The sequence below is a fragment of the Oncorhynchus tshawytscha genome, linkage group LG01 (assembly GCF_018296145.1).
Source record: "Oncorhynchus tshawytscha isolate Ot180627B linkage group LG01, Otsh_v2.0, whole genome shotgun sequence".
Taxonomy (NCBI): Eukaryota; Metazoa; Chordata; class Actinopteri; order Salmoniformes; family Salmonidae; genus Oncorhynchus; species Oncorhynchus tshawytscha.
The window spans coordinates 56,321,792-56,337,543 of NC_056429.1; the positions used below are offsets into that span (position 1 = coordinate 56,321,792).

At 44.5% G+C, this 15,752-nt stretch overlaps 1 protein-coding gene across 1 annotated transcript in view; it reads right to left on the reverse strand.

Moving 5' to 3' along the window:
* The window catches only part of LOC112260745 (LIM domain-binding protein 3), a 71,885-nt gene extending 56,584 nt beyond the window's left edge, over window positions 1–15,301 (reverse strand). Inside the window, exon 1 of the mRNA XM_042328177.1 lies at window positions 14,992–15,301. Coding sequence (XP_042184111.1) covers window positions 14,992–15,087 — 96 coding nt within the window. The 5' untranslated portion in view covers window positions 15,088–15,301. The remainder of the gene's footprint in view (window positions 1–14,991) is intronic.
* Window positions 15,302–15,752: the final 451 nt, after the last annotated feature.

Genomic DNA, 15,752 nt, shown 5'->3' on the forward strand with positions numbered 1-15,752 from the left:
CGTTTTGAGAAATAACCAGGCCACCAGCGTCCAGTCTGGAGTGTAAAGTCACAAGCTCTGCTGGTCGGCTACTGCGTAGCAACCTAGCGGTGCGGAAAGATGGCCGTTTTGGCCTCTAAAATGTGTTTATTATGATCAAGTTCGATCCCCACTGTGAATTATTTCAAAGTTCGCTACAAAATCGAAATATTTAATTAAACAGTGATCCATTTCCGACTACTACATTTGTCGTCATACAGGACCACGTGCTGACACAGACCAATCGCGAGGCGGCAGGCTGCGAGGCGGCAGGCTGCGAGCCGGCAGGCTGCGAGGCGGCAGGCTGCGAGGCGGCAGGCTGCGAGGCGGCAGGCTGCGAGGCGGCTCCTGGTTGACCCTCTCTCAGGCAGGAAGAAAAGGACTACATCGACCATGATCCTGTAACAGCCACTTTCACCATGATCCTGTAACAGCCACTTTCACCATGATCCTGTAACAGTTTTTTTTGTTTAGTGCCATTCAGCCCGATTCAGTAATATGGCACACTTCAAATTCAAATACTTCTGGGCGCCATCGTTTTAAAAAAACTATCTACTGGTTTTAATGTCAACAACCCAACAACCCCCCGGGGCACTGCCGCACCCAAGAAATGAACAACAAAACTTTGGCAAAAGCGACAGAAGTTTAAGATTTAATATTGCAAGTTGCTTCTCTTTTAAGGAAATAATCCCTCTTGATAAGAAAATGTTTAAGCTTACTAACTTTGTTGCTTTTAACAAACGTTTTCCTTTTGTTTAAACTTTCTCTAGCATATCCTTCTTCTATACTTAAAAAGAGTGAAATATCATAACTTAATCCGCTGCTCAGCTTTGTGCATGAAAGAAATGCATTCAATGTCACATTGAAATGGAACTGCAACAAACTGTTTTATTGAAAAAGATTATCTGGATTTTAAATTGTCTACAGTGATGTTATCGGCCAAATCTGCTTCCTCGTGTATCTCACATCTCTTCCCCCTGTTCCCTCCCTCTCTCCACTCCCTGTTCCCTCCCTCTCTCCACTCCCTGTTCCCTCCCTCTCTCTCCCCCCCTCCCTGTTCCACCCCTCCCTCTCCCCCCTCCCTGTTCCCTCCCTCTCTCCCCCTCCCTGTTCCCTCCCTCTCGCCCCCTCCTGTTCCCTCCCTCTCTCCCTGTTCCCTCCCTCCCTGTTCCCTCCCTGTTCCCTCCCTCTCTCCCCCTCCCTGTTCCCTCCCTCTCTCCCCCTCCCCCTCCCTGTTCCCTCCCTCTCCCCCCCCTCCCTCTCCCCCCCCCTCCCTCCCTGTTCCCTCCCTCTTCCCTCCTTGTTCCCTCCCTCCTTGTTCCCTCCCTCTCTCCCCCCTCCCTGTTCCCTCCCTCCCTGTTCCCTCCCTCTCCCCCTCCCTCCTTGTTCCTCCCTCCTTGTTCCCTCCCTCCTGGTTCCCCCTCCCTCCTGGTTCCCTCCCTCCTGGTTCCCTCCCTCCTGGTTCCCTCCCTCCTGGTTCCCTCCCTCTTTCCCTCCCTCCTTGTTCCCTCCCTCTTCCCTCCCTCCTTGTTCCCTCCCTCTCTCCTGCTCCCTGTTCCCTCCCTCTCTCCTGCTCCCTGTTCCCTCCCTCTCCCTGCTCCCTGTTCCCTCCACGTTCCCTCCCCCTGTTCCTTCCCTCTCCCCCTCTCTCCCCCCTTCCTTGTTTCCTCTCCCTCCCTCCCCCCTTCCTTGTTTCCTCCCTCCCTCCCTCCCTCCCCCCCTCCCTGTTTCTCCTCTCTCCCTCCCTCCCCCTTCCTTGTTTCTCCTCTCTCCCTCCCTCCCCCTTCCTTGTTTCCTCTCCCTCCCTCCCTCCCCCTTCCTTGTTTCTCCTCCCTCACTCCCTCCCTCCTAATCCACTGCTTCTCTGCCACTGTGTGGTCTGTGTAAGGCCCAGACAGCAGTGTTACATAATATCAACTCCTTTCATACAGTGGTATCTGGTGTCTGGCATCTTGCACCAGGTTGCCTATCAGCTTCCGATTTATGGCCCTGCTTCTGTATTTAGCGGGGAGTCCTGAGTATCGCAAAGGAAACTGACCATTGAGACAGGAACCGATGACAATCTTCTGTGTGCGAACGGAAGTAATAATGACATTCCTGGTGTACAGTATGTTGGACAGATGTGTCACTGATACAACAACATTCTAAAAGGCCCCTTCAAAGGCTTTCAATAGCCATTCATGTCACATTAATTGACTCGCAAAATCAAAATCCATTTAGTAAAACTGACTTTCTATTCTACTGCCAAACACCACTGCTGAATCAGGGTGGTTTATAACACAGTGTGTTTAAGAGTTGTTCCTGGGCCATTCATAGTGTATGACTGGAGCTCCTAGACATTGTGTCCATGTGGCTTGTCACATTAATATTGAGGGGAAAATAATGATAGCAGTCATCATTAATGACAGGATCCAGGATGATTGTCAGGGGCTTATTAATTTAATTTACCCTTTGCTATATAAAAGGCCATGATTAAAATAATAATTAGAAACAGAGACTAAAAAGCCTCAGTGTTTTAGTGCAACTACAATAGTTTCCTTTCAAAGTGTTTTTCTGATCAAACCCCTCAAAATGTTTTGTGATAAATCAAACAGTATTCAGTGCTTGTGCGGACATTAGTCTGAGGGAATAAATCCCACAACTGTGGTGCATTGTGGCAGCAGGGTCTCTCAGACACACAGAAAGCGCGGGAGAGAGAGAGAGAGAGCGCGAGCGAGAGAGAGAGAGCGCGAGGGAGAGAGAGCGCGAGAGAGAGAGCGCGAGAGAGAGCGCGAGAGAGAGAGCGCGAGAGAGAGAGCGCGAGAGAGAGAGAGCGCGAGAGAGAGAGAGCGCGCGAGAGAGAGAGCGAGAGAGAGAGAGCGCGCGAGAGAGAGCGCGAGAGAGAGAGCGCGAGAGAGAGAGAGAGAGAGCGAGAGAGAGAGAGAGAGCGCGCGAGAGAGAGCGAGGGGGCGTGAGAGAGAGCGAGGGGAGAGAGAGAGAGAGAGAGGGAGGGGAGAGAGAGAGAGCGAGCGAGCGAGAGCGAGGGAGAGAGAGAGCGAGGGAGAGAGAGAGAGAGAGAGAGAGGAGAGAGAGAGCGAGGGAGAGAGAGAGAGCGAGGGAGAGAGAGAGAGCGAGGGAGAGAGAGAGAGCGAGGGAGAGAGAGGAGAGAGAGGGAGAGAGAGAGCGAGGGGAGAGAGAGAGCGAGGGAGAGAGAGAGAGCGAGGAGAGAGAGAGCGAGCGCGAGAGAGAGGGAGAGGAGAGAGAGAGAGCGAGGGGAGAGAGGGAGAGAGAGAGAGAGAGCGAGGGAGAGAGAGAGCGAGGGAGAGAGAGAGAGCGAGGGAGAGAGAGAGCGAGGGAGAGAGAGAGCGAGGGAGAGAGAGAGTGAGGGAGAGAGAGAGTGAGGGAGAGAGAGAGGGAGAGAGAGAGAGAGAGAGAGAGAGAGCGCGAGGGAGAGATGGGCAGGATCAAAGCAAACTGACACCCTCCCTGCCACTTATTTTGGTCCATTGTGACCCGGGCTGTCTGAGTCATTGGATGGGTGTAAGATCTCCCACTGGAGACGGGGCCTGGCTGGGTCCTATAGCTGGGCTCTCCGCCCACACTGTTAATGAGACTACTCAAGTTCTACCAGCACCACTCATTAACTTTCTGTGGGTACCCCTTGAGACTGAGGTTAGATTAGGTAGGCACTGGCCATTCATCAGGAAAACACAGGCTAAAATTTGTTCTCAATGACTTACATGGAGAGTTAAAATCAAGAAAGTCAGAAATAAACCAAATTGGAGTAAGGCAAAGTAACAACGTACTTTATATCAAACATAAATAAAATTGAAGTGTTGATATTTTGTGCTCGAGGGGTCGAGGGTGTGGCCTGTGTTGGCCAGCTCTTCTGTAAAAGACAGCTGCACTGTGTCTCTCTCTCCCTCCCCATGTTCTCTCTGGCTGGCGGGGCCTGGCATTGGCAATGGCCCTTCCTCCACAAATGCCAGCTCTAATTGGCAGACGAGGCTGTTGCAGAGTGTCTTGACATACAGTATAAGCAAAGGTTGCCGTGACGATGATGCCACTGCCACTGGGGCCAGCTGCGTGGTTGATGACTCAGATCAGCCGCCTTGCTTCACAGGAAGGGCCCAGGGCCACCTTTGACCTCTCGCCTCAGAGCTTAGCTGTAGATTAGGCGCTCTCCTTGGCTAGAGGTTCACCTGAGGTGGCCTGGTAACATTCACAAGCCTCAGCTGTTCCAAACCTATTTCTGCCATGACCAGCTTTCAAACCCATTATTCTCTATTTGTCAAAACAACTTTAGCTAGGGTGAAACAATGAGGAGACATTAGACGCCACATGCATTTTGACTGTGGACCCTAAGGGATTTCGTCAAGTCAACTCTATTACAATTGGCATAGAGCCGGGATGGGCAACTTTGATGGGGGTTGAGCCCCCCCCCCCTAATAATGGCACACAGGAAATGAGATAGCAACACAGTGATTACATTGCTACTGGAGTCAGTGGAGTAAAACATGCAACACGTATTGCTCCGATTTGTTTTATTTACTTCATTGTGGACTACAATAAGACACTCTCTCCATCAATCATGAGTAGCATTTCCCCCTGCTGACTAAATAAGCCAAGTCTAGCTACAAAATCCAAGTTCATCGAAATGTTTGTTTTTCACTGGACCCACAAAGCAAATAGCAGGAAATGGAGGGGCACCAGGAAAAAACAAAAGGGCATTGAGGGTGAGGAGTGGATTACCAACTGGCTCACAAAACCTATATTAACCCTCCACCCTGACTCGGGTCCATTGATGTCTGGGTGAATGGCTGGCTGATATGCCAGCTCAAATCTCCTGTGCACTCACATCACACAGAAGGGCCCGTTCTACGGGCCAGGCAAAAACCACAGGGAAAAGTGGGGCACAGAGAGAGAGAGAGAGAGCCTGTGATAAAGAAAAAGAGGGAGCGAGAGGAAGAGAAAGAAAGAAAAAAAAGTCAGAGTTGAAGGGAGAGAGAGAGAGAAAGTCAGAATTAGAGGAGCTGCAGCAGAAAGAGAGTCAGAAATACAGTAGCCAACTAAAGAAAGAGTGACTGCCAGCCGAGAGTAATATATACTGTTGACTGAAAGGAGGCCCAACACTTGTATCACAGCCTCACTGGCCAGCTGCGGACAAGATGGAATCTCTTCATCAGATCATGGGACAAACCCATGATGAACAAAATCTTCATCAAACCATGATCTGATGAAGAGATTCCATCTTGTCCGCAGCAGGCCAGCGAGGCTGTGATACAAGTGTTGGGCCTCCTTTCAGTATGACACTTTCATGACACTTTCTACAGATGTAGGATCTTAATTTGATCACCCTGTTGCAGAACTTTCCTGCAATGCAGTACATTTAAAACTTGATTTTCCCTTATGAAAAATGTCTCAACCCCTACAAAAATGTCCATTAATTATAATCCACATAATAATTCAAATTTCCCGTTGCTGCAGGATTATTTTCCTCTGTAACAAACGGGCTCAAATTAAGATCCTACATCTGTGTACAGAACTTCTGATTTGATTCATCCATATTTTCCCCAACAAAATACTTTTAACATTCTAAATGCTTTTTCACAAGATCATTCTGAAGTTTCAACAGTACACCCAATACGTTTACATACATTAACAACAGGTTTGGGAAGCTCTTTTTAAAAACGCACCTACCGTTTCCAGTAGAATTTATTTAGGTGTCTAACTACCAACATCCAGAAGGTCTCTTGCCAGAATGGTCTTCGTTCAGTGGAAAATAGGGTCTACACCGAATTTACACAGAGGAAGTGTTTGTGTAATTTCAAAAGCCACATACTTGAAGAAACCCTATGGGTTAGAAACTTCAATTAATAGCCCGGGCATTTATTTGCTTAAATCCTTGAACACAACAGGTGCTTATTAGAGACAGGCTTCTATTAGAGCCAGACATCTATTTCCTTAAAGCAACTTTTGCTCATTTGAATAGTTAATTGTTTCATTTCAGCATTCATTTTCAATATTTTAATACATTTCTTACTTTCCTTCATTTACACACTGTCACATTTATTTTGTCTTAGTATGACTCTATAAAATAAAAAATCGAATAATTCCTTGACAGAATAATTATTCTCCCCTTTATTAACTGTGCATTTGTCAGTTCTAACTTTTGCCACTAGAGGGCAATCTCCCGATCTAGGGGTCTGTACTCACACCGTTTTTGTGCTTGACAATTAGCTAGCAGTTCTCAGCTGTTGGCAGCTTACTGGTGATAACTTACGATTTACATCATTTTTTTGATGAATTACTGAATGATTTAATGTAACAAATCAAACATGAAACCTGGTAAATAATTCAGGGTAATTCATGGGAACTTCATAAACAATTCATTCAGACCCGGCATCTATTTGAAACAGACGTTTATTTACTGAAATGTGTGCTGTTGCACACAAAAAGGGACAGGCAACCATTTCAGACTCAACGTTTAAAATATGAGTTTTACGGTAGTTTCTGCTAACAAGCGCGAAAATAACTCTGACACCCCATATTGAACACAGCAGTCCTAGAGTCTGCCCTGGGAATGCCTGACTGCTCATGCAAAAGGTTAACAGTCCAGATCACCTCTCAGTGACATCAATAAAATACCATGAGAATAAGAACATAATAGGCTACTGGAGACATTAACCCACTGCTGACACCAATGGGCAGCTAAAATAAGCTGAGTTACAGGGAACCCCAGGCTCTAAATCCCAACCCGGTCCCCGGTCCCCTGCAGTGGGTCCATGGAAGTAGAGACGGAGAATTAGAGGGGGGCACTTCTGGTATCTATAGCCCTCACAATTTCCCCCAGTGGCACTGACCTTCTGCGGCCTGCTAAAAACAGCCTTGCCTGTCAGCAGCGCCAGCCGTTGGCTCTCATACCACAGGCCTGGAGTGGAATGCCGAGGCCTGTAAGACCAGGGATAACATAAGAGACACTTTATCAGACTGAGTCGGCAGCCTACGACTGTTCAGGACCTCAATCTTACAGTCTGCTACTGTAACTCAAAGGGATATGGAGGGTGGGGGGGTTAAGGGGCTGGCATCAGGCCGAGTGGACGCCAAGATTTCCTACAGCATGGCATCATGTACTAATGGTAGTGAGAGAGGCCCTTGCTGAGAGTTACATGTGGTTTTGAGTCAGGGGTGAAAGTAAGGCGGTATGGTCCATACGGCAAAATAAATAGTGGGGGTAGGTCGTACCGGTAAAACGTGAGCATACAACATGCCCAAAAAAACGATAGGCTATTACACCATTATTTAACCTTACGGTCAAATTAGCGAATTGACTGGAAACTGGGTGGTATACGCTCCAAAATGCATTGTGGTTTGAGGAGAAAAGTTACATTTTGGGAAGGTAAAATGAGTGGCCGAGACCGAGGCGCGCATGGATTACAGTGGATGCATCAATTCAGGCTACAAGTGTAGGCCCAATGACAATCGCAGAATGTTATTACAATACACGTAGGTGCTTTGTAACTCTCTTTCCATTCATCAAATTGCTGGTGCACTGTTGGTTTGGATGCTGAAATTATTTTGTGAGTGGATGAATGTGTACGTAGTCTACAGGAAGGCCTTTGTTAAGTGATTGTTTGATAGATGAAACACAATGACTGGTTGTGTTTTTGCCACATTCTAAAAGGCATAGGGGCATGTCCATAAGGCTAGGGGAAGATAAGCTTTCCCTAAAATAAATTGAATTAAAACTTCCAAAATGACCATAGGCCTAGCCTAATTAGCGGTCTATACAAAAATAAATCAAATCCTTCTAAAGAGGCTACTACACCAGAAAGCATGATTAGGCCGCAAACGATTCACTAGCTTCTTAAATAAAAATTGGTTTTAAAATCGCATAGCCTAGAGTCAGAAAGGCCCGCAATTTGGGTAGTGCGCACTGCAAATACCAAATAGATTATTGTTGAGTTGCGACTGTCAGTGAAAAGAAGAGACCCATCCATGCCTATCGCAATACTTAAAAATACAAATCGCAGAAAAACTGTTTGGAAAGCAAATGGCTCTTGCGGTAAAGCTCCAGAGTGTCCCAGCGGTCTAAGGCACTGCATCTCCGTGCTTGAGGAGTCACTACAGACACCCTGGTTTTATTCCAGGCTGTATCACAACTGGCCGTGATTGGGAGTCCCATAGGGCGGCGCACAATTGGCCCAGCGTCGCCCGGATTTGCCTGGTGTAGGCCGTCATTGTAAATAAGAAGAAAAAATTAAATAAGAAGAAAAAAATAAAAAAATTCCGGGTGGATTGTCCTTGGGTTTTCACCTGCCATATCAGTTCTGAATACACACAGACATTATTTTAACAGTTTTAGAAACTTCAGTGTTTTCTATCCAATACTACCAATTATATGCTCTGGGCCTGAGTAACAGGCAGTTAACTTCGGGCATGTCAGGCATCCGAACTTCCGAATACTGCCCCCTATCCCTAAGAAGTTTAACTGACTTGCCTAGTTAAATAAAGGTTAAATTACTTATAAAAATAAAATAAAAATGTTTTTCTAAAGAGATGACAAGACTCCAATCTGTCTGTAAATTATCAAAATTCTTAACTTAATTGAGCGAACAGTAGCCCATCTTATTGGCACCAGTGGAGAACATCAGCCAAAATCCCCGGAATGATTGTATATTCACTGTCTTTATCATTGGGTCAGTGCCACTTTTGTTTGTTTTTGGACGATAATCTCCTCCTCCATGTTAGATGGAGATCATATTGTATTTGTGTCTGCCCTTTTCGTAGGCCAATTATGTCAACCAGACAACATTGTTTTTATTGATCTGTTTGTCAGTGTCAGCGGAGTAGGCTACACTGTAATTTTTGTAGTATTTTTTTTTGAAGTGTGTCCCCCCCCCGTACTGGTAAGAAATTAAATCTACTTTCACCCCTGTTTGAGTTGCATCGGTTACATGTGGTTTAGAGTCGGAGGGTTTAACTGAGGACGATACGGCCCATAAAACTATACTTAAACCCCTTATTTCCGTATAGATTGGGTCAGGTGAATTCAGACCACACAGTACATTGAAAGGGTAGAAACTGCATCATACAGACCTTGTTACATCCCAGGGCCCAGGGGAGAAGATTGACATTCATCGAAGATACACCAAATGGGTTTCGAAGGTGTCTCTCGCTTGCTGGTTCTAAGACAGCTACAGTTTATACTGTAAGTCTGTAGTGCATGACACCGATTTATGTCAAATCTACAAGGTCTAGGTTGACAACTCAGCTGTCCAAGGGTAAAACAGACCGGTAATATCCATTGCAATCCCATGAAAAACAAGCTGTACTTCACCTCCACAGAAGGTTACATTTAGCCAACTTCATGATAATTAGATGTGTTTAGTGGTGGGTGATGTACTGCATTTCCTGATCATCTTGAATCATTCAAATGAGTGAATCAGCTCTTGTCAAATCCATCTTGTCACAAACAGGGTCACATACCCAACATGAGGACCAGTGTATGAGAGGCAATGACTCGAAAGTTCGGACTCAAGGCCCCATTTGCCGTCGGTCTTGGGTCTCGGCCTGACGCAGAAAGTTCTTTCAAAACAGAAAGAACACAACCACCCATATCCACTCAAGGGGATGTGTTCATCTGTCAATATCAATTTCACAGCCAGACCAAAGACTGAAAGGAATGACCACTTTAACACAACATACAGTTTTCAAAGTCGCGGTCGCGCGGGAAATGCAGTTGGTTCGCCAAAGTTAAAACCACTTTTTTTTGTGGTACAGTATACAAATATTTTTGAGAAAGATAATTAGAAAAATAAAATGTTATTGAGTATGTTATTGAGTAAATGTATTTAATGGTTTCTTTTCACTTTGATAAGAGATGAAAATGTGATGAATTGAACGTTATTTGTCGATGTAAAAATTGAAATGTATTGATTTTAAGGTTGTCATCATCATATTTGGGTTGTGGTCGTGAAAATGTAAAAAAATTATAATAAATTCAGGTGGTCCCCACTGTTTGAATACCACTGTACTTGAGCCAAGGAGGTGTTGACTAAAACGGTCACCAGAGCTTTCCTGTCTACTGTCCAGGCGAGGAGAGGACACGCATTTTAATAACAGCATAACACTGCGGAGGGCACAAACTACTAACAGAATTTCAAAAACGATTATTACAGATCAGATTAAACGCAGTAGTGAAACTTGATCTTCTGGGGCTATATTGGAGGGCAGTTCAAGAAGCTCAAATAAATGCCAAAAGAATGAGGTTGCTTTCATGAATCCAAACAAGCTTCCTGATAACATGAATTGTTGCGAGCCAAGGTGTCCTAACAGGCAACACAAAATGGAAAGTACCATATCACAACCAGCTGTTATGCATGTGGCACTCTAATACAGTGCTATTATCCATACTGGACTCCAGAGGTTTGCTAGGGACACATATCGTATTCCGAGTTGGTGGATCTCCGTGCTGACATTTCCCTCAGACATCTTATAAAAAGGCCAAATTAGTTTTTAATGGCAGTCCAGTCTTTACGGAAATGTCATAATGCTCCCTCCTAAATATGGGGGATTTATAAACCAATAAATGTTGACTCGCACATCCGTGTGTGAGACAGTGGCTGATTTCTCTCACAAAAGAAGCCAAGTTACACATAAGCCAGGCCAAGACAATCTTTTGAATGTGGACAAATTAAGTGCCTCACTTGAAAATGGAGGAAAGACATTTTGTTTTGTTGAAAGGCCAAAGAGGTTTATTTTTATCCCAACCTCACAGTGAGGTATTTAGAAATAGGGTCTGCTGCTTGCCATTATAGCAGGGTTTCAGGTCCATGCCTTCCATACGCCATCTTTCTGTCTTTATTTCTGATTTCACCTCCACATAACTCTCAATTTGATCAACCAGCCAGACAAGTTATCCAATGTAGCCAGCCGCAATTTCAGGAGGTACAAATGTATTTTGTCATTGGAACCACCACAGTAGTCATGTAGTATTTGTGTACGGGGCTGAAGTTGTGCAGTCCAGGCCATCAGGTGAGTGACACGAGCAGCAGCTTGGTCGTCAGCAATTTAACAACCCAATCCCCAGCCTCTAACCTCCCTTTCGATCATGCAGTGCCCACACAGTATGTAGGCTACACCACACACACGTCACACCTGGCGCTATTTAAAAAAAAGAAAAGGGCAGCAGTCATGAACCACCCAAACCATCAGCATTGTCCACCGGTGGGAAAGAAAGTATTTTTAGATGGGAGCGATAGAGCAGCAGCCCAAGGCAGGCAGAAGTTACTCCCCACCTGTCAGAGTGCTGAGTGACTGAGCCTTGTGCTCCTGGGCTGCAGACTGAAGGCCCCAGTTCACAGGCCTTCTCTATATAAAAGACTGCATACAGTCAAAGGGGATTCAATGACCAGTTGTAAAGGTTCACTGAAATAAAGAAAAGTGCAGGCTATGCACTTATCCCTACACACTTCCTGTAGATCTGAAAGGACTGTAATTACCAGTTGTGATAGCTAAACCCTTTTGCCTTTTGAAATGCTACAATAGGTGGAATTTTTACTGTGTGGCTTATACTCATCCTATCATTTCAGATCAAGTAAGGAAAAGGGGCTATAGGTTGATTTCTTGGTCAAATAGCCTTTACAAAGACTGGAGGTGTGTTTTGGGTCATTGTCCTGTTGAAAAACAAATGATAGTCCCACTAACCTGCTGGGATGTTGTGTCGCTGCAGAATGCTGTGGTAGCCACGCTGGTTAAGTGTCCCTTGAATTCTAAATCAAAATCACTGACAGTGTCACCAGCAAAGCACCCCCACACCATCACACCTCCTCCTCCATGCTTCACTGTGGGAACCACACATGTGGAGATCATCAGTTCACCTACTCTTCGTCTCACAAAGACACAGCAGTTGGAACCAAAAATCTCAAAATTGGTCTCATCAGACCAAAGGACAGATTTCCACCAGTCTAATGTCCATTGCTCATGTTTATTGGCCCAAGCAAGTCACTTCTTCTTATTGGTGTCCTTTAGTAGTTGTTTTCTTTGCAGTAATTTGACCATGAAGGCCTGATTCACGTAGTCTCCGCTGAACAGTCGATGTTGAGATGTGTCTGTTACTTGAACTCTGTGAAGCATTTATTTGGGCTGCAATCTGAGGTGCAGTTAACTCTAATGAACTTATCCTCTTCAGCAGAGGTAACTCTGGGTGTTCCTGTCCTGTGGACCATGCCGCTTGATGCTTTTTGAAACTGACCTTCAATGTCTTAAAGTAATGATGCTTTGCTTATTTGAGCTGTTCTTGCCATAATATGGACTTGGTCATTTACCAAATAGAGCCACCTTCTGTATACCACTACTACCTTGTCACAACACAATTGATTGGCTCAAATGCATTAAGGAGGAAAGAAATTCCTCAAATGAACTTTTATCAAGGCACACCTGTTAATTAAAATGCATTCCAGGTGACTACCTCATGAAGCTGGTTGTGAGAAAATGCCTAAAGTGTGCAAAGCTGTCATCAAGGCAAATGGTGGCTACTTTGAAGAATGCCAAATATAAAATACATTTTGATTTGTTTAACACTTTTTTGGTTACTATATAATTCCATGTGTTATTTTATAGTTTGATGTCTTCACTATTATTCTACAATGTAGAAAATAATAAAAAACAAAGAAAAACCCTGGAATGAGTAGGTGTGTCCAAACTTTTGAATGGTACACACACACACAAATCCTTACATACTGTAAAGGTTGTCTACAAGTGAGTTACGCACGTATATCCAAAGATGCACTCGTTATGAACACATAGGCTTCAGGCACACATACACACCAGGGCACACACACCAGACTCATAATATTATTATTCCAGCCAGCTTCCTTTCTTTTCTTCTAATAAATATCTATTCTACAAGTATCTCTTCTAAGAACATCAACAGATTGAGGTTCTTGGGAGAGATGTTCATAGAATATACTGTTCTTACCAGAAAATAACTTGTGATATTCAGGCAACAACACCTCTCTCACTTTCAGTACTAAAATAATGTGGAGAAATACACCTCGACACCTTAAAATACAGGGTGAGAAATCCAAATATCTATTTTCAGTCTCGGGGAGGAAAGGAAAGGGGCAATGAACTTGCATATTAGGTCATCACAGCACAAACGCAGCACACAAAAGGCATAATCACACCTGAATTAGCGACTGAAGTAACTACAGGTACTGTAACTGCCAAAATAATGGAAACACTTGAGTAAATGAGGGATACAAAGTATATTGAAAGCAGGTGCTTCCACACAGGTGTGGTTCTTGAGATAATTAAACAATTAACATCCCATCATGCTTAGGGTTATGTATAAAAATGCTGGGCAGGCCAATATTTTGGCTACCATGGCTATTTAAAACAATGGCTATTTAGAACAAATTCTTATTTTCAATGAAGGCCTAGGAACAGTGGGTTAACTGCCTGTTCAGGGGCAGAACGACAGATTTGTGCCTTGTCAGCTCGGGGGTTTGAACTTGCAACCTTCCGGTTACTAGCCCAACACTCTAACCACTAGGCTACCCTGAATGACAATGCCCCTATCCACAGAGCATGAGCGGTCACTAAATGGTTTGACGAGCATGAAAACAATGTAAACCATATGCCAGGGTCACCCAACTGGTGGCCTGTGGGCCAGATTTGGCCCATGGGTGATTTTGTTTGTCCCCGGGGTATTTTATTTGTCCACCCAAGTTTTCAGAGCAAAAATTAAAATGTTGTTTGAATTTTTATTGTTGGACATAAAAGACTGTAAAAAACATCAACAAATCAGCGCCAAGTGATTTTCATTTTGGACATCTGTTCCAAAGTATTCCCACACATAATAGACAGATATATGTGATCATATACACATTTTAGCAAGGTTTAAAATGACTATGTTTTAGTCAAATTTGATATCTGTTTGGGCTTCTTGAGGCCATAGCCGTCTCAGTCACCAAATCTCCACCCAAGAGATCAGTTATGGGAGATTACTGGAGCGGTGCCTGAGACAGAGCTTTCCGCCACCATATAAAAAAAATACCAAATGATGGAATTTCTCGCGGAAGAATGATGTCGCATCCCTCCAATAGAGTTCCAGAAACGTGTGGAATCTATGCCAAGGAGCATTGAAGCCGTTCTGGCTAGTGGTGGCCCCAACGGCATATTAAGACACTTTAATGTTGGTGTTCCCTTCATTTGGGCAGTTAACTGTATATTTACACTATAGATTTGGCAGGTGACAGCATGCCATGATTCCAGTCTGAAAATACATACGTAGGCCTACATTCTCACCATCAACTGTGGTGTAACAATTTTAACATCGCCTACCCCCTAACTCACAGCTCCTACCACCATAAACCAACCCAGTCTTTAGGCCTTTACAATGTGTGAGGTGAACATACCACTACAGGATAAGGTGAACACAACATATTCTCAGACTTTTTTTTTAGCAAAGGCCAAGATTAAAATCACTGAATTTTCCAAAACCACACAATGGATACCAACCAGCGAGAAAACCTATTGAAACTACTGTAATAAAACTGCATCCCAAACAATCTAATATATCAACCAAACATCCCAAAATGACCACCATGTTTAACAACAACACACCTACAAGTACTGTGCTAGTAATTCAATATTTGATGTCCTATAATGGTTGGCTGACGGTTAGTGCTAGGTGAAATCCTTGGGACTTCCCTACCCTAAACCCTAACCTTAACCACTACCCTTTACCTTTGTCTTTTTTAATTTAAACTTCAATGGGATGACGTCAGAGTTGGGCCGTCCCAAGTATCCCGTTTCAAGCACGGAACATTAAACAAACCCCAACATCTAGATTCAAGCTTAATGCAAGAAAAAGGATGATCTCATTGGTCAAAAGACACATCGGATATGGGATGTGGAAATCTCTGTGTGATTGTTTGTACAAAGTATGGATGTATGTAGACTGAACTGGATGAATTGATCTCTTACCCTGGAGATGGTCAGGGGCATGTTGAAATCTTTCCCTCCCTGCAATCGGAAGCCCCATGGGGCCGACCCACTCAGAGAAATGCTGTAGGTACTCATTCTTCCAAAGGCTTTGATTGCTTGTTTGGTTGAATCTTCTTCAAAAAAAAGGAGGTAGAGGGGGGTGGGGCAGGAGCCAAGTAGCTTCTGAAAGCAGAAAAAAAATGGTCAAAAAAAAGTACACTTGAGAACTAAACGAAATGTCAAATGAGACTGAAAGCACAGCAAACAAAAACCTAACCCACTACAGCCACAGACAAATATGTAATTCACGACCCACCCCCTTTTAAATAAGGAGAGAAAGACAGACAGAAAAGAGTAGAGAACCAGAGGAAGAGAGGTCTTGCCTGCTCAGATGAGCTGAAGTGACAGCCTAAGAATAGCCACTCCTCTGCAGAAAGTGATACCACAGTAGCATTGTGGGGGGTGGGGGGTCCCCTTATATGGCATGTAAGGGGACACCCGGTATGTCAGTCCTGCCATGATTCACAGGGTTAATATAGCCCCTTCCTAGGCCAACTGATTTTTTTCAATACCCCCCCCCCCCTAACTCCTAGGGTCTTCCTGAAACCGTGTCTCCTCACACCTCATACTGGGGTTGGCTTGAGGAAACATCTAATTAACATCACGGTAGCTGTATGCAGTTGACGACAGAGAGTTGATTCTCTCAGATTTCTCCATGTGTTCCACTTCTGCAAAAATCTACCCCAGTTTAGTTGCTTAAC